Source organism: Zosterops lateralis (assembly GCF_965231275.1).
Source record: "Zosterops lateralis genome assembly, chromosome: 2".
Lineage (NCBI taxonomy): Eukaryota > Metazoa > Chordata > Aves > Passeriformes > Zosteropidae > Zosterops > Zosterops lateralis.
Genome location: NC_139763.1, coordinates 88,915,814 through 88,934,559, shown reverse-complemented (window position 1 = coordinate 88,934,559; position 18,746 = coordinate 88,915,814). Strand labels below are relative to the sequence as shown.

The 18,746-nt window shown below is 42.9% G+C and overlaps 1 protein-coding gene across 1 annotated transcript; it reads right to left on the bottom strand.

The window, feature by feature from the left end:
• Positions 1-1,502: 1,502 nt before the first annotated feature.
• Positions 1,503-18,588, bottom strand: LOC310906114 (antigen WC1.1-like; the record flags this gene model as incomplete). Its single annotated transcript, XM_083855162.1, is given in 19 exon segments — positions 1,503-1,600; positions 2,773-2,925; positions 3,956-4,039; positions 4,593-4,688; positions 4,980-5,117; positions 5,417-5,452; positions 5,643-5,957; positions 6,044-6,106; positions 6,881-7,195; positions 8,996-9,310; positions 10,026-10,343; positions 10,640-10,951; positions 11,810-12,124; positions 13,672-13,980; positions 15,465-15,779; positions 18,141-18,211; positions 18,451-18,497; positions 18,499-18,558; positions 18,562-18,588. Coding segments are annotated over 19 exon segments (3,387 nt in total).
• Positions 18,589-18,746: the final 158 nt, after the last annotated feature.

The following is an 18,746-nucleotide window of genomic DNA, read 5'->3' as shown; positions in this document are numbered from 1 at the left end:
AAAAAAAAAGCAAAAAAAAAGAGTGACTGAATAAAAGTTGTCTTTAGGGGAATTGGTAGGGTTTCTCCAAAGGGAGGTCCTGCCTTACGTTTTTCTCAAGGGGTCAGAAACACTGCAGAGTGTGACTTCAAAGAGCTGCCATTAGTCCGTGCCTCAAGCATCCTCTGGGGTCTGTGGGTTGCTCTCTTCAGGCCACTGGAGCCTATGGATGTGACTGCTGCTTTCCCGTGGGCTGGTTCAGCCAGTAGTGAGGCTGAGTGTGTGTTCAGAGAGATAAATATGCACACCCAGAGGTGACCCCAGCACAGACTGCAAGAAGCACTGCTGCCTGTAACCCCACTCACAAACAACTTCCTTTTGTACCTGTTTTTTTTTTTCAAAAGTTTAAAAGATGGATCTGTAATGAGCTCAGCTGTAGCCTGATTCTCTTGTGTTTCATCCTGTGTGTATCTGTTTTCTTCCCTTAGAAGAGAAACTTTGCCTGATAGATCCCACAGCTAAGCCACTTTACATCTTTTATTCATCTTCTGTTGTTAATATGATTTTAATCAAATTACTCCAATTATCCTAAAAATTTCCTTGTGCAGGTGCCATTCAGATGCAGGCAGAATGCTGTAAGAGTTTGGCTACAAATTTTAACACATTCCCAATATCAGTCCACTTAGTCACATTGAGGATTATACACCCCAGTCACCTGGGGAGGACTCAGTTCAACTGCGTCATGCCTGTGACATCAGTTTTTGGCATCTCTGAGTCCCCAGGGATTCCTTCTTCCTGGTCATTGCCTGGTGCACCTGGAGAGGAGAAGTTCTGTCTCGTGCAGATAATTCTTACAGGGATAAATAGCTTGTTACACTTTTTTTTCTGGCAGAGAATTGAGTGCCTCTATTGGTTTCTGCTGCCTTTTCCTATCCTTTGCAAAACCTTACTACTTTCCCAGTTTTCTTGGTAGTGAGCCAGGAGAAGTAGATTGCATGATGCAGTTAAATCCCATGGGTGTATGTGTTCCCCTCCTTCTGTGCCTCACAGCATGCCTGCAGCACACCTGTCAGATCTTGTTGATGTTGCTGCAGAAGCAATCAGGAAGAATTTCTTTCTCAAAGACTTGGCTGAAACAGAATTTTGATGATTTCCCTGCAGTTTAGTCTCCATTCCAAAAAATTCCCAGAAGATGTCCCCATATATCTGGGAGGAAAAGCATAAATTTGAGATCTTTGGACAATTTCTAATAAGAAAATCTTATAATGTAAAAATTACCTCAGAAAAAAAATTAAAAGAAAGCAAAAAGTGTCCACTAAGTCTTAGCAACGAGAAATTTGAAAGATTTTCTTAACAGCTATGCTTGTTTATCTTTTATGTATGTAATCTCTTCTCTGGAAGTAACCCAAACTTATGTAAACTAATCTTAAATGCAGGTTATTCTGGTTCTGCTAGTAGAGGATTAGAATTTTATGAACAGTGGTGTATTTCCAGAAGAAGTCAGTACAGCTCAGCAGTCTCTATCAGTGTCCCAGCTCTTCAATGTCGTCATAGCCTGTATCTTCAAGAGCAGGGGATGAGGATCTCTCAGCTTCAGAAGTCCTGTTTCTGGGAGTCCAGTCTGAAAACATGAAGGGAAGAACACTGAGATAGAGAAATGCATATCCTGTATGTATTACCTCTGTGTGGTTGTGCAGCTGCCAGTTATCTCCTCCAGAAATTAGAACCCTAGATAGGAGTAACTGTGAAAGACCTGAGAAATGCTTAGGTCACTCTGCCTTCTGCTGCATGTATACATATCCAAAGGGCAAGCTTTATACACAGTGTTAAAAGGAATATATTCATGAGCTGTTAAAAAAAAAAAATCTCTAATGTCTCTCTCATTACTTTGAGTCCTATATTTTAATTATTTTTCCATGTTTCTAGAGATATTTATCACTACCCCAAAAAACAGAGTTCAGATCAGAAGGTGTTTCACAGTTACATTAAATGCTTTGATAAAGAGAAGTCTGTCTTAAATATTTATTGTTAATTCTTACTGAATTATATGGCCTGACAAAATTTAGTGCCACACTAAAAACCTATCTGAACCCATCCTCCATGGACATAAAATGAGATCTAATAAGGACACTTAAGAGACCACAGATGAAGGGAGAAACAGTTAATTGTGTAATTTGAAAAATCTGTGTCTAATGATATGTGGTATTTTACAAAGCACGATTTGAAGCTGCATCAGACATTGAGCCCTCTCAAGCCTGCCATGTTGTTGGAGAAAAGGGAAGTATCACACTAGCATCCATAAACGGAAGGATATGCTGTAAAAAATAATAGCTGGTCCTTCTGCTCTACCTGACACTAGTAAGATCTCAGTACCATGCTGTAAAGAAATACCATAAAGTTTTGGGTTTGAAACAATTTTTGAAAGATACAGACCTACTGACATGGACTGAGTGGAGACACATCATGAGCAGAGTGTAATCTACAAGGCCCAAGTAGAAAGTTGACTAATTTAGTTTGTGGCTGTATAGAGAAACAAAATACAAACCAGAACTCGGGACAGGTATGTGAAGAAACTGTTATCAGTCTTCAAGTACTTAAAAGGCTGTCTCAAAGATGACTGCAACCCTCTGTCTCTGTGGTCATTCTAATAAGAAATAACAATTTTAATTTGTGGCAGTGAAAACTTAGGTTGGGTTGGCCACAGGCAGGAATTTTATGGATGTAAGGAAAGCAGAGCGTGGGTATAGATTAGCTGGCTATAAGAACAAAACAGCACTGCTCTTCTAGCCTCACCTGTCCATGCATCCTTGTTTCTGTCACTTTCCCCAGGGATCCCAATGATTTCCTGTTCATTCTGCTCAGAAAGAGAAGCATCTCTAGGTCCAGGAGCTTCTGTCGCATCATCATAACCGTCTTCCAGGGCATTTTCAGGCAGTGGAGAGGTCTCTGGAACAGTACAGGTATTAAGTTCCACTAGGGAAAGCAGCTGATCCAGCAACACAAGGCTGTAATACTGACATGTACTTAACTGGAATCCATCCGTCAGCGAATGTCAGTGTACACAGTTTTATTGTATATACATATGCTTACCAATAATACATGTATAAACATAAAAGTATATCAAAGCACTCCTGCTTCACTTTTTACCTAGAAATGAATAGTGAATCTGAATAAAAGGAAGAGAAATTATTTAGAATAACTGTCTTCTCTATAAGCATTTCAAAGCAAGTAAAGAAAAATTTTTAATTTTTTTTTTTAACTAAAAAAAGTCCTTAAAATATGAAAAGCAGTAGAAAGTAAAGAGAGGGTGCAGAATCCAGATATGAGCAACTGAGGTCCAAAACTGCTTGTGCTTTTGGCAGTTGATCTCTTGGCCACCAGGCAATAGTTAACAGAGCTTTTTGATCAGCTCTAAGAAAATGCAGTTCTTCTCCAAACACTTGCTCTCCCTCACCTATTTCAAATTATACAACAAAACCAACAAACAAACCAAAGGTACCCCCCAGGCAAACCCCACAGCTAGGAATCTTATTTTCTTCAGATCACTTGGATTAAGATCCCTTAATCAGCTCAAATTTACATCAGTGTTCTTACTAGGAATATGTCTTTCCTCTGTTTTAATTCTCCCTATTTGTCTCAGAAATAAGGCAACAGTTTACAAGCTATTGGGGTTGTAATGTCTGGGAGAAGCAGTTGTCACATTGTTGGATTCATGTGACTGGATCCTGTGAAGTGTGTGCAGAACTACCAGCAAAACATTTATTTTGAATTTCTCATATAGAAGAGAAAACTAGCATTTGTATATGCTAGTTTTGAGATTGTATGACACTCTTCCACCACAAGAGTTACACAGAGGATTTTGGATCACAAAGAAACATCATTAGGACATGAAATGAAAGTTTTAATCACTCATAATGCTTTGGATACTAAAAATTACCCTGATTTGGGATCTCTTTCTTTGTCCAAACCACATTACCTTGAGTTGCTCTAGGACCATTTTCTTCATCACTGTCCGCTCTATAAAACTGTTCCTTTGGTTTTGAGCTCTCTGAATAGGAATCTAGGCAAACGAGTAAGAGCATGATATCAGATTAAACTCTTCTTAAGTGCTAAGACTGCGCCATGAGAAAAATAGCAGGCTACAGTAATTAGCATCCAAGTTCAGCATATTCTTTGGCAGTCAGTATTACTTCTGCAAGGCTTACAATGGAATGACCATGGGCCTCAGGGCCCCGTAACACCTCTTGTGGATCATGGGGGAGGCAAGCCACAAAGGGAGAAAAGCAATCCACGGGAGGAGACCAACAGGACCCAGCTGCTGTGAGGGAGATGCAAATTATTCTTTGATTTGTCCCTGCTTTAAATAATTGCAGCGAAAGTCTTTTGTTTGTTTGTTTGACCTATACTGATCCATGCTCTGTGGCTGCAGAGAGAACTGCACAAAACAAATTGTCCCCAGGAGAGGAATTGACAGAGTCCACTGGGCATGAAACTTCTGTCCTCAAATCCAGGAATTTTAAATTTCTCTGTAGATTTGGGAGCTGCAAAGTACCAGATTGGAGTATCAGAAAGGAGGAGCTTTCCCTTGAGAAAAGCAAGACACATACACAGACCTGCCATGAAAGTCACGCCCTGCTTTTCCCTCATCAGGTTATAATCAATCTCTTCGTAGACAGCCTCGGAGAAGGGGTCATAGGATAGTTTGGAGCCTGAAAGTAAAAGGTAATGATCACTTTCACAGTACCTCCTTATAGTCAGGCTGGAGTAATGAAAAGGAGAAGTGCCTCTACATGGCCTGGTTGGTACCTAGAAAGTCACCAAGGTGTGCTGATGGAGGATAAGCACCTCAGGGCTCTTTCACTGCCAGAAAGTAAGTGAAAAATCTCAGTGTGGCAAGAGATGCCGTTTATCTCAGTCACCCATCCCCACTGCCCCTCCAGCCAATTAAACATTTGGAGCCATGTAAAGGAGGTATTTCATACCAGTCCTGAGAGACCCACCTCTCTGCTGTGCCCTGGCACGTCGGATCTGCCCAGCAAGGATGGCAAGGACGAGGCAGAGGAGGGTCCCCAGGATAATGCAGAGGATGACAGGCACTGAAAGTCTCGTACTGCCTGTGGCAGGGCGGCGGGGACGGCCTGAATGGAAACCAAGGGGAAACAGGTAGAGAATCACATGTCCCAGAGAGCTCCTCGTCTGCAGCTCCTTGCTGTGCCCATGCGAGCAGGGTGAGGCAGGACACCTGATGCTCTGTTACGGATCCTGTTCAAGCAGATAAAATTCAGCAGCTCGGGGTTGTGGCACGAAGTGTTCCTTTATGAAAGGTGTGGGAAGTGCTTTCTGATGAGCTGAAATAAACTGCTGTTTTATCTGCTAAGTATCAGGGACATTAAGTTGTCATTTGATGGGAGAAAGAAAAAAGAGAGAAAGAATTTACCTGCTCTCATGGGTGGTGTGGTTGTTTCTGTCACACCTGCAAAAGGAAGGTGAGTGCACATTAAGGAAGAGGCAAGTGTGAAAAATAGGGAGACTATCTTCATATAATTTGTGATGTTTTTGCAGCCAAAATTATGAAAGGGCTAATCACTGGGAAGTACAGCTGGCATAATGCTCCCCTACCCACCTCCTTCCCAGACCTGTGTAATAAAGGACCAGTCACTAACCAGAGCAATTCACAGCAGCATCTTCTTTATGATCACAGCTTTTGCCAAACAAAGGTTTGGAAGGACAGTCCCAAAGAGACAGCTCTGTTCCTTTACAGTGCACCTTCTCCAACCAGATGGGACCACTCCCTTCCCCAAAGGCAGCTTCACTCAGAGCAGACACAGCAGATCCACAGCCCAGCTGCCTGCATACAACATTGGCATCTGCCATGTCCCAGGCATCATCACAGATGGTTCCCCAGGAACCTTGGTGCCACATCTCCACTCTGCCTGAACATTCATCCTCTCCTCCTATGACTCGTAACTTCTCCCTGTCTGCAAAACACAGAAACCTTCTGTTTTACTGAAACAGCAGGAAGGTCCACAGAGACCAATAAGCAAAAAGAAAGAGGTGGAGGTACCTGAACAACTTGTAGAGTTTGGACATTCAGCAAATGCAGCTGAAGATGTTGTCTCCTTTCTCCCTGCAGAATTTAAATAATGAAGTAAATAATTTAATTATTCTCTGAAAAAAAATTGAGGGAGTATAGAATACCTGAAAATTAACCATCAGGTAAATTATTTCCTGAAATATGTGTATGGCCTGTTTAGTTCTCGGTGGATGGCTGTTTGGCTGTTGCTGTGAGTAATAATCTTCCTGATGGTTATGCCTTCCTTCTTCTCATGAAGCAGCTGCAATCCCTTTCAGGATATCTGAATGTCATATAGAATTAATTTTTATTATAGTGAACATATATATATATATATATATATAAACAGAGAAATTCTTACCAATAGGTGTGAAATACTGTCATAAGAGCAGGCATTAGAAATGGACCTTTAGAACCAAAGTGATTTGTACGCTTGTCCATGGCTATGTGTATACATTGATATGCCTCCTTACATGTAGAAACACAGACTTGGCTCTAGACTTCTTGGGAAGTCTCATCCTAACTCAGATCTCACAGACTGACTGTGTACCATAGATTTTTGCATTACGGAATATGCAATGGCACCATCCTATTAGGGAATTCCTTAGGATTTCACTGGGCCACAGCACTCTGTGATAACCTTATAATTTTAATTCACTCATTTAAGTCAATGATATAGACAAAAAAAAATGTTGCTGCCATTTTCATGAAACTAGAAATAATATACACCATATAACAAGTGAACACAAAGTAATTTCTGTGATGTCCATATGTGCATGCATAGGTTAGTGTACATGTCTGGCCATATACAAATGCATTTCTGATTACCAATGCAAGTAATGTGGGTCTCTTCAGCTCGGTTATTGCACGACTGAGGGTTCCAGGGGTCTGACTGACACTGCCAGAGCGAGCTGTGCTGCTCAGTGCACTCAATGTGGTCCAGCCATGTGGGCCCAGACCCTCTGCCGTATTTGAAGTCCATCTCTATTCCTCCTCCATCTCCGCAGCCCAGGTGTTTGCACATGGTTGCTGTGGTGACCTGGGACATGCTGTTGGAACAAACGCTCCCCCACGTCCCATTGTAGAAAACTTCCACACGTCCGGCACAGTCATTGCCGTTCACCAGCCTCAGAGCCAGGAAATCTGGAAGTGAAGACATAAAAATGGAATTAGTGCCCCAAACTTCTTGTAATATGTTGCTTTCCTGCCTGTGTAGTAATCTTGTATTTCATGTCCAAGATCCCCCTAATTAGGGTTTTTTTCCTTTTCAAAGGCCTGTGCCAGGGTTGGAAAGAAGAGTGGAACTTGCAGCTTGGTCTTAAAAGGTGTTTATTAAATTTTTATCTCAAAAGTTTGTGTGCCACCCTTCACCAGACTTAACGTGCAGAAAGATACTGCTGCCAAGACCACGAGATCCAGTGTTCAAGGTCTCTTAAAGGCTTCTAATCCAATTAACTCTTAAAACATACTATATTTACAATTTTGTACCAGTAATTGTTGCGGTGTGCATTTGGGTTTTCTAAAGTTCTGTATGTTTTTGTTATATCTGTTTATATTGGTTTGTTCTAATACTCCCCATCCCCAAACTCCCCAGTGGTCTCTTCCTTGTGAGACCCTGTCAATCACCTTGTAAGATCTGGAAGATTCTAGGGAAAAAGCCCTGGGATTCGGCTAGGTGCGGGGGCAACACCTTTTTCCTTTGTTTCATTAAGTTTCCCTGTTCTGGATCACACCCTCTCTCCCCTTCTATTTGTTCTGGGTTCTCCCCTCCTAGGGGACACTCCCTGGGTTTATAAGGGAAGTGCAGAAGCCCAGAGCCTGCTCTTGCACATGGGCAGCACTGGGAGAGGAATAAAGCCCGGTCAAACCCACTCAAGTGTCCACTCTTTCTTCCACGCCACCTATCACGCTCCAGCCTGGGGTCCAGACCTACCAAAACCTTCATCATATTATGGTCAGAGAGCAAGCTAGCCGGTGAAGCAGCTCAGAAGCCACAACAAATAATTACTACCAATTCTAGACACACAATTTTCTACATCACATACATTCTACCAATGTCTTTGTGTGACTGTCACAGCAGAAGATGGAGTAGAAAAAGAAGAACTTAAGACACCTCCCAAAATTCTCCATCTTGCTTCTATCTACTTCCATTCTAAAAACCCAAAACTACATATTTTCACCCTATGACAAACTAAGCTACTATCTAATTTAAATTTTTGTTGTTCTCATTTCATCCATAAGTGTTGGCAGTTTTTCCCATGGACTAAGGTCAAAGGCAATGCTTTCCTGGGGTCTCAGCAGGGGTCTTGGACCCTCCAGGGCAATTTGAGGGGTTTTCCCCATGCCCTGGACTCCAACACAGTAAGACTTGTTCTATAGTGCTAAATACTTGTGTTGGTTCTACCCATATTGTGGAGCGTGGATGCTCCAGAGGCTGCAGTCCTTTCAGGGTTTGTACTGGCTCCAACATGGGCCCTACCAGGCTGCACTCCTTTCAGGGGTCATCAGTGATTTTTTTCCCATTCTCTTTCATTTCTCCCCTCTCTTGCTGCTGCCAATCTGTCTTAAATATGTGTGAGCAGAGCCACTATAAGCTACTTGGATTGTTTGATGCTGTGGTGCACAGTGGACTGTTCCCATTGGTTTCAGAGCCAGCTGTAACTGACTGTAATGAGCACACAGCCCCTTGCTGCGGAGATCATTACAAACTCCTCAAATATCCTACCACACCACAGACTTTTGTGTGCGTGTGTGTTGGTGCATAATATGGGCTTCTGTAGATTCTTTGCATCTTGGTAGGACCAAGAAGATGTGCTGACCAACTGTGCTTGGCATCAAGACAGGAAGAGGCTGTCCAAGCAAGTCCTTACTGTTCTCAACTTCCCTTTTATACAACCATCTTGTTTGAACCCACAGGCTCAGAAAAGAGTTTTCCAAACACACCTGAACACAGGACTCCAGCATCCTCTTTGTGTTGGCAGTTGTGCTGGCCCCACGGCCTAGAGGGACATGCCCAGAGATCAGATTCAGCCCCAGTGCAATTAACATCATCCAGCCAGATCTGCCCTGACCCTTCTCCATAGTGAGCAGAGACAAATGCCTTGATGGCGTGTCCACATCCAAGCTGTTTGCAGACAACATTGGCATCTGATAGATCCCAGTTATCATCACAGATGGTGCCCCAGATGCCATGATGATAAAGCTCTACTCTCCCAGCGCAGCGGTTTGTTCCATTCACCAGCCTCATCAGCCTGCTGCCTGTAGGAAGAAAGTCCATCTGTTAAAATGCAACACAACTATAAATGCATAGGTCAGCATAATGGGAACATTTTTAAAGCACTTTTACGACATCATGTTCTTGTTATATCCCAGTTCTTCTGCTATGGTTGCTTGGGCAGAAGTCCTGTGAGGCTAAAACTGCATAAAGGGAAAGGCCGACTCCTGCACCAGTGAATGTTTGAATAACTCCTGTGAGATATTGCCAGCAAGAAGTGTCTAATCATACTAAGTATATGCAGAGGTCACCTTATCTTAGAAGGCCAGACAACCTGTTCTCTATCTATACTCATTTAATTAGAGACAGACACTGTTCCTATTACAGATAAGTTACAAAATCAGAGAAGAGTAGAAACAGTTGTAATATTCTGTAGAATAGCTGCAAGTATCTATAAATATAGAAATGTCACAAAATAAAAGCTATTTAATTCTCAAGGGCAGTAAGAATGCTTGGCAATCATAGCCAAATTAATGTTCTTATGGCTTCTGTGTTCTAATAGTTCATGAAGAATAGTTCTTGACTCTGGAAGATAATCCTGTAAGAAATTCAGATGAAGAAAACATTATGTAAATTATACTTGTTTCCTTAACTATCATCAAGCTCAGACTCATGCCAGCTTAAGATCTGTGATGCCACAGCACATGTGGGCTGGAGAAACCCTAGGAAACACTCTGTACCTTTCACACAGTGACTCACCTGAACAAATCACACCAATGTCTTCAGAAACTCCCATTGACACTGTCTGATGATGGGAGGTGTTGCAGAGCATCAGCTGGGTCTCATTTCCAGAGCACTGGACACTCCTCAGGCCAACAAGACCCATGCCACGCTCAGACTTTGGAAGGTAATAGGCTTTCTCGGCAGTTCCACACTGGAGCTGTCTGCACACCACATGGGCATCCTTAATGTCCCAGTCATCATCCAGGACTCTGCTCCACACACCGTGGAGGGAGATCTCAACTCGCCCATCACAGCAGCTCTCACCCCCTGAGAGTCTGAGGGATTCAGCAAGACCTGGGCTCAAGAGAGTTGGGAAATATATTGAGTAACATCTACTTAGCTCACTGTAGTAGAAATAACTTGCAGGAAAGCTATGTAAGACAAATTTCTGTCCTGGTAAAATATTAATTCCCACCACTGATTAAGGAGACTGCCCCTGTTAAGTCTTTGTTTGCTTTTGTGCACACAAGGGCCTGCAGTGGGAAGCAAGAAAGGCTTCACCCCCTCAAAGACTAAATCCTGTCAGTGAGATGACCAGCACTGCTTTGGTTTGAAGTTGCACCACCCATAAAAGGCAACTCCTGACTTACCTGAGCAAGTTACAGTGGCTGCTTCTTTGGCTGAACAGGTTGGATTGCCCAAAGTCACTTGAGCACAATCCCACAGGCAGGACTCTGTCCCTTCACAGTGAAAAGCATCTCTCCATATAGGCCCATTTCCATCCACAAAACCACCTTCCATCTCGATTGATTTTGCATAGCCACAGTTCAGCTGATGGCAGAGAACACTGGCAGCTTGCAAATTCCAGTGGGAGTGGCAGAGTCTTCCCCATGTGTCTCCATGGCGGATCTCCACTATGCCAGAGCATGTGGTGCCATTCACCAACCTGCCCCCTGGACACCCTGAATGTAAGAGAAAGGGAATATTGGAGTGTTACATTTGCAACTCTCATGGGCAGGACCTGGAAGTGACTTGGAAATGGGAATGAGTTTTTCTTATCATTCAGTAGTAGAAATGACTTAACGGGGCCATACTCATACCTAGAAACTTCCATACTCATAATTAGACACTTCCATACTCATATCTAGATACTTCCATACTCATAACTACACTTCAGTCCATCCTGTTTTACTGAGAAGAATGACTAGAACTCAGGATCGGGTCCCATTTGCAATTTTTAAAATCAGGGCACTAGGTTTTGGGGCTTGGGGTCAACCAATAGACCTTAATTTTTCAGACCAATATCACCAAGGGCCTACAGCTCTGCATCCTTCAAATGTTGGTCCGAGTCCTCTCTTAAACCTGGACCAGGAATTCAGTCCTGCCTCAAGTACAAGGCAGGTGTAACATTTCCAGTCTTGTCTCATGCTATGCCTGGCTGTTCTCTCCAGCCAGACCCTACATCTCTTTGTTTGCTTCAAACTTGTCTGGGACTGCTTATAGACCTTATTATCAGTACATTCCCCTGTCCTCTATGCAGATGGATTTTGTCTGGGTGGCAAGGACTCTGCCTGTGCCGTGCTCAAGCTCTCTGCCCAGCTCATCCTGGCTTGTGCAGCAGCCCTGCTCTTGCTTTACCTGACATTAGGAGCATTTCAGAGAGGGCAGCCTTGTGGTACAGTTGAAGTGCAGCCTTGACTCCTGTTGCAGCAGTCAAAAGACAGAGCCTGACTCCACATATGCCCTGTGAATTCTGAGTCCATATTTTTCCTCAAGGAAGAAGTTTTTCAGTTCTCTTCTTAGGCCTTTCCATTGCTCACCTGAACATTCCACACGAGCCTCCTTTCCAGCAGGACATTCATCCTGACCTAGAGCACGGACAGGACAGTCTCTCAGGTGTGAGCCATTCTTCTGGCAGCTGAATGTGCCATTCCAGACAGATCCATTTCCTTCCCCAGATGACTGTCCACTTGGTATCAGTAATGCAACTCCACAGTCTATCTGATGGCAGAGGGTATTGGCAGCTGATAAATCCCACAGGTAGTCACACAGGGTTCCCCATGTGCCTCCATGGAGAAGCTCTACTCTCCCTGAACATGTGGTATTGCCATTGGCCAGCCTGTACCCACCATAGCCTGCAGAAAGAATAAAGGAGCTTAGCAGTTAATTTGGGGGGTTTTGTGCTATTGCACTGAAGACTGTAAGAGAACTCTCTATCTGCAAGAAACTAGCATTTATTTATATGTCAGGTTACTGGAAAATATCTTAAAACAAGATGCTGATAAAACAGCTCTGAAAAAAACTCTATTGTCCATGTTGTAGCCTGCAATGTATGACTAAAAGTCTTTTGACTCTTTGGGTTCAGTGTCTCCCCTTTGCTCTGCTCTCTCCTCCTCTCACAATACTGCTGCTACCTTACAACATCTTCTCTTGCAGAGGCAGTTTCAGCACTGCCTCACATGTGAGGAACTCAGAGTAGGAGCAACTGGAATCCTTCTCTCTCCCAGTAGTTGGTCATGCCACATTTCCCCACTGCAGTTTCTGCTTACCAGAAACTGCAGTGGGGAATTATCAGCTTTTATCCATGACCCAGAGCAAGGCTCTGAATGCCAGAGGCCACAACCATCAGCATATTGACAATAAATTAAGGGAGGCTTGGATGGCACTGTGGTGTCCTATTGCCAGCCCATGCAGTCCCTCTGTCTTCTCACACTGTTACTTTCTACCCTTACCCTGTCCTTGCATTGTACTCCTAATGGGCTCAGGATTTCAGCTCTGAGATAAGACTCTTTCAAGATAGAGGCAGGAGCCAAGGCCTGTTAGATGCCTTAACTGAGGTATTTGGCTGCCACTGATCAGTGTCCAAGGCAGTCTTGAAACAGACTGAAGCCCTTTGGGCAGGAAACAGACATGAACTCCAGCCATTTTCCAGGCTTGTTTTGTGTCAGACTGTTGCCAGCAGCTCTGCCCCAGGTTTAGTTTACCCCTTTAGAACTGTGGCCTTAGGAAAAAAGTTGTGTTTGTTAGGCCTAAACTTCACTTTTTCAGTGGGTGGCAATACATAGCTGCATTCAGAACCCCCAGCAGCCATGACTGTATGGAGTTCTTAAGTAACGTTACCTTCCAGTCACAACGAAAGTCATCTAGGCCTATGGCAACCTTTTTTTTTTTTTTTTTTAGCAACTTACATTTGTAACTTGGGCCTCTTTCAACATTTTGGAGAAATGGTACCTCTTCCAGTTATATAATTAGTTGAAGTGTGAGGGATTAACATATTCATTGGCACTACAGGAAATAAATTAACGTCTCGATATTCCTGCTTGTCTGCTCTGGCCATTTTCCCTTTTATCTATAAGAGAATGATGTGTAGAGCATTCTTAGGACTGTTGAGTGCATATTTCTAACAGCATAGAAGAAATAACAGCTCTTTTGTGATCTCTGTGTGGTAGTGAAGTGATTAGAACAGCCCATGTTAGATGCAGACTCTCAGTAGAGTGAATAAGACACTGTGGGTCTGCTCTCTATTATTTTCTGGTCCCCCTTGAATGGCTCAAGGTATGGTAGGGGAAGCATCCAAGGATCCTGAGGGCCACAGAAGTGTACAGATGCTCTGAATTGTGGGTTAACAGGAAGAAGGCATATAGGACATGGGTGGATTATGTCCATCAGTCCAAAGTCTCACCTGAACACACAACAATGGCATCATGAGAACACGTGTTAGTCTGATGTAAGTTCCTGGGACAGTCTGCAAGGTGAGTCTCATCCCCTACACAGTGAAACTCTTCTTGCCAGATCAGTTCATGTCTGTCTCTAAAGTGAGTTCCTCTCAAGATATCCACAGCCTGGCCACACTCTAACTCATTACATATAACAGAGGCAGTTTTGAAATCAATGTGTGAGAAACAGACAGTTGCCCAAGCTTCTTCTTGCTTTACTTTCAGATGTCCTGAGCAGGAAGTGTCTCCTCCAGTCAGACGCAGATCAGAGAAGCCTGCAAAATAACCAAAAAACAAGAAATCCAGCATCAAGGATTGGTTTTACTGACCTATTTTCCTAACTCCTCTACCTTAATGGCCATTTCACTTCTCTGAGGACCACTGATACTTTTGAATTGTAACAGGGGCAATTCCTGTGTAGCACTGATAAAAAAGCAAATGATGTATGAGATTGCCTTTTTATCAGTATGTGAAAATACAAAATCCTTGGGAAAGAAGGAAGGAAGCTTTGAACATCTGCCAATGACTGAGAAGTAGCAATCCCCAAACAGACAAAGAGACAAATATCCATTTACTAGTGTGTGCCCTTGGGACTTCATTATTTCAATGAACAGGAAGCTGAAGCAACTCAGGAAGAGGAAACAGGAAATGTTGCACCCAGTTTCAGAAACTGCTGAAAAGACAGTCTGGCGATCTACAGGCTGAGCAGCCTCACTTTGGTACTTGAAAAAAATATGGAGTGAGACTTCTAGGAACTCATTTGTGGGCACAAGGAGATGAATGGAAAGAGTCAGCATGGTTTTATCAAGCATATATCATGCCTGTGGGACCATATTGGTTTCTCTGATTAAAATAGATTTATGAATGGGGAGACAGCAGCACACGTCATTTACCTCACATTTAGTACTGCCATATACACTGTCTTGCACAGTATTCTTATGTCCAAGAACTAGGATGTTACTGTCTGGATGGAAGGACAATATGGTTAAGCAGCTGATTGAATGGTCAGGCTCAGTCATTAGTGAGTTGCACTCTACCTGAAGACTGTCAGCAAGGGGAATAACACTTGCTGGATCTTTCCAGGGGCCTGTTCTGCTCAGTGTCGTCTCTTCATGGAGGTGGTGATGGAGTACACTCTTACGATTTTGGGGGGGTGGTGAGATAATCACAAGGGCAGAGCTGCCATTCAGAGACATTTAGACAGGCTAGACTAATGGATTGACAGGAACCTTACAAAAAAAAAAATCAAAAAAGGACAAAAGCAAAGTCATAAAGCTGGGAAGAAAAAAACTCTTGCAATGGTTCTTTTTCCAAAGAGTAAAACCATGCATATCTTGCAGAGGAAAGCAACCAAACAGATATTGGAGGTTTTTTGCCATTTCAGCTCACCTGAAGATCTGGAGAAGAAGGGCAGTTGTATGATATAACATTGCATTTTCTTGCTTCTCTATCTACACCTGCTTTTTTAGCCCACATTCCTGGTCAAAGACAAGTTCAATACTGCTCTCCTGTTGCCTGGGAGAGCTGTGGTAGAAACAAATAGTGCTTTTTTTCTGCTCTATGTCATTTAATATGTTTATTCTATGTCATTGCTGTGCCCAGGCAAAGTCAGCTTGCACTCACAGTCAGCAGAAGACTTAATGCTGGAGCAACTTGTTTTGGATGAGTAGAGAGAGTACTTGGTTTTATCCAATTAGGATGAAGTTTGATCCCAGGGTCATATCTTTTTTCTATTATACAAGGTTGGATCACTTCTTACCTGAGCAGATCACTCCAATATCAAAGTAATGAGGACAGATAAAAGCACCCCATCCTGTATGTGTGCAGTTCCAGAGAGCAGGTTCATCACCATGGCAATCAACTCGGTACAACCACGTTGGTCCAGTTCCTTCTCCAAAAGGAGCTCGATTAAGGGCCTTAACAGCATATCCGCACTGTAGCTGCTTACAGACAACCTCAGCATCCTTTATGGTCCAGTCACCATCACACACAGTTCCCCACTTCTCCTCATGTTTTACTTCCACTCTTCCAGAGCAGGGGCCAGTTCCGTTTGACAGCCTCAATTCATCAGAGCCTTCAGACAGAGCAAGGTTATAGAAAGGACAGAGCTTAATCATGGTTATCTATTGCGGATATTAATGACATCATCATTGATCTTAATTTACTCTTACATTAGACTTATTTGGTTCACCTTTCTAAATAGTCCAACTTAAAGAGCATTTTTTGCAAGTAGTTATGTCTGTATTTACAAGTTTGAGCTAACTGCACTGCTAAAATGTAAATTATTTCTAATGACAGGCAAACTTTCTCTTTTACTGACTTATCAGGGCTGGGAAATGCTGAGTAATGTCCCTGTTTTGTGATTCACGAAGCCTGCCACAATAAACACTGGCAATTGGAGTGGGTGAGGTGACTGCCTGTCAGAGTGTGATTGCTACAGTAGATCAAGCTTCATTATCGTGTGAGTTAATTGGCCTGGAAGCCAAGTTTGTGTGTGTCTCTTTGGGAGTGAGGTAACTGGAGGAATTGGCTACCAGAGGGACCAGAGGGGCCAGGCCAGCTACTGGAGAGGTGGTAAGGTCAGGGGATCTGCTTGAAGACTCAGCTCAAAATTGGCTTTCTGAGCTGCAAGGGCACATTGCTGGCTTGTGTCCAATTTGTCCCCACCAGTATCCCCAAGTCCTTCTCCATGGGGCTGCTCTCGAGCTATGCATCCCGCAGTCTGTGCTGATCCTGATGGCTGTCCCAAGCCACATACAGCACCTTGCACTTGGCCTTCTTGGCCTGTCAACATTCCTCTGGATAGCATTCCTACCCTTAATTGCTGCATCACTGAGCTTGGTGTCCTCTGGAAACTTGCCAATGGTGAACTCAGTCCCACTACCAATGTTAATAATAAGGATTTTGAACAGTTCCCATCCCCTAAAGGACACCACTTGTTACCGATCTCTATTTGGACATGGAACCATTGACTGTAACTCTTTGGATGCATCCATCCAGCCAATTTCTTATCTATTGAATCCATCAAATTCATCCATATGTCCAATTTCATGACAAGACTGTTATGTGGGACCATATCAAAGGCCTTACAGAAGTAAGAGGTAGGCATAACACAATCAACAGATTTAAATATTTCCCAATAAATGCTATCATTTGCTGTAATCACTCTTCTCTGAATTTTTATGATACATACATGTACGATTTTGTATTTCCTCACACTCCACAGCATGTCCCACAAGTACCTTCACTGAATTCAGTGGTTTGGTGTTCTGCTTAGTTGAGAAGACATGAGATTTTTGCTTATTCCACCTGAAAACTCAATACTTCTCATAGGCAAACCCAATACTTCTCATAGGCATGCATTCCTGTCCCCAGGCCCTAAGAGGAGGTTTCCAGCCCAGGCCTGCTGCCTCAGGGGCATATTTCCAGCTCACTGCTGGAGAGTTGTGACTCCTGCACTGCTCTGCACAGTGCTCTGTGCCTGGGGAACATCAGAACTCCTGTAGCAGCATAGAGAGTGCAAGTGCTGCCAGAGCAGAGATGAGGGTGGTAAGTCCTGATGATGGTGCCATTGTAAAGCTACTCTTGTCTGCATCTTCCACTTAGTCTGTTACTGTTCCGTGATGTTAACAAGGAGCTGGCAGAAAACTCACTCTTATTCCTGCAAGTACAGCCCAGTTGACACTAAAACATCACTACAAAGTTGTCAAAATAATAAAAAAAAATGTTTCATATTATGAAAATGTATGTCAAGAATGCCTCCTGTTCCTTGCCATGTGAACTCTGACTGCATCCACACAACTGGTGAGAACCTTCAAGACTACAGCAAAACATCAACCGTGAAGTCCTGTTCTCATCACACGCGGATGCGACCACCACCACAGTGCCATAATGTGGAGAGAGAAAAAAAGGAGGCTTCCAAAACCTGTATTTCATCACCAGCATCAAGCACATACACATAGCTTCAGAAGAGCAGAGAGACAATCAGTGATAGCTTCAGATACACAGGAACAACGGAGATGTTGTGTTACCCAAACTCCACTGGGCACGCAGGGTAGAACTACGTAATTTTAACTGGTGTTGAACAAAGACCTGGAATTATTAATTCTGTCTACAAAGAGCTCAGCAGGAGAGATAAAACAGCAGTAAGAATACCCAGCTGGTTTTTAGTACAGCTAAACGGTTTACAAAATTTGGACTTGAATTCTTATGACAATGACCGGTCACTGATATCTGAGTAAAATACAAAACTTTTACAAAAGGCTTACCCTTCCTTATCTCAGGATTATCAAGGAGATTAAAACAAAGACAGAAACATACTTAAACACCTTTTTGTCACTTTGCTTTAGAGGTTGGTAGAAGAACAACCTATTTATATTAAATTTGCATACTTTTTTTATCTCTCTGCCTTATGCAAAATAAAGTATGTACTTACCCAGGGAGACCTGAATGGAGAGGAGAATCAACCACAGCATTGGAGCAAAAAGATGTCCTTTTGTTGCCATCCTGACCACAGATGGATGAAACTTCACTTTCCAGTCACTGCCTAGATAAAGCTCTGGCTGGGCATTCCTGTATCTCACAAATGACTACAAAGGAGGAAATATATAGATTCACGTGCTAGCATGAGCTACCTGAAAGAACCAATAGAAATATTGTTCACCTTTTTAGACGTTATCAGCAGATTAATCTCCAATCTGAAGGAGCCAAAACCTCCAATAAAATTCAAAAAGTGTACTTGTGACCTTATATGAAGGATGATGGTGTGTCTGATGTCATCATCAGAATTGTTTTACTGCGGGATTAACGCTGGTGGCACAGGCAGCGCAGTGCGCAAAGGGGTTATTTCTCACCTAACAAAGGAGTATGAAAGTGCAGGACATTGGTCATTTATGAATGACCATTTCTTCTTTCTTCAGAAGAAAAAAAGGCAAAGAAAATTCCTTTAATTTGTAGCTTATCTGTCTCATTGGAAGAAATTGTACTCCAATCAACAGAAATTATGTTTATCACTAGAGGTGGTTTGGTGAGTAAAAAATTA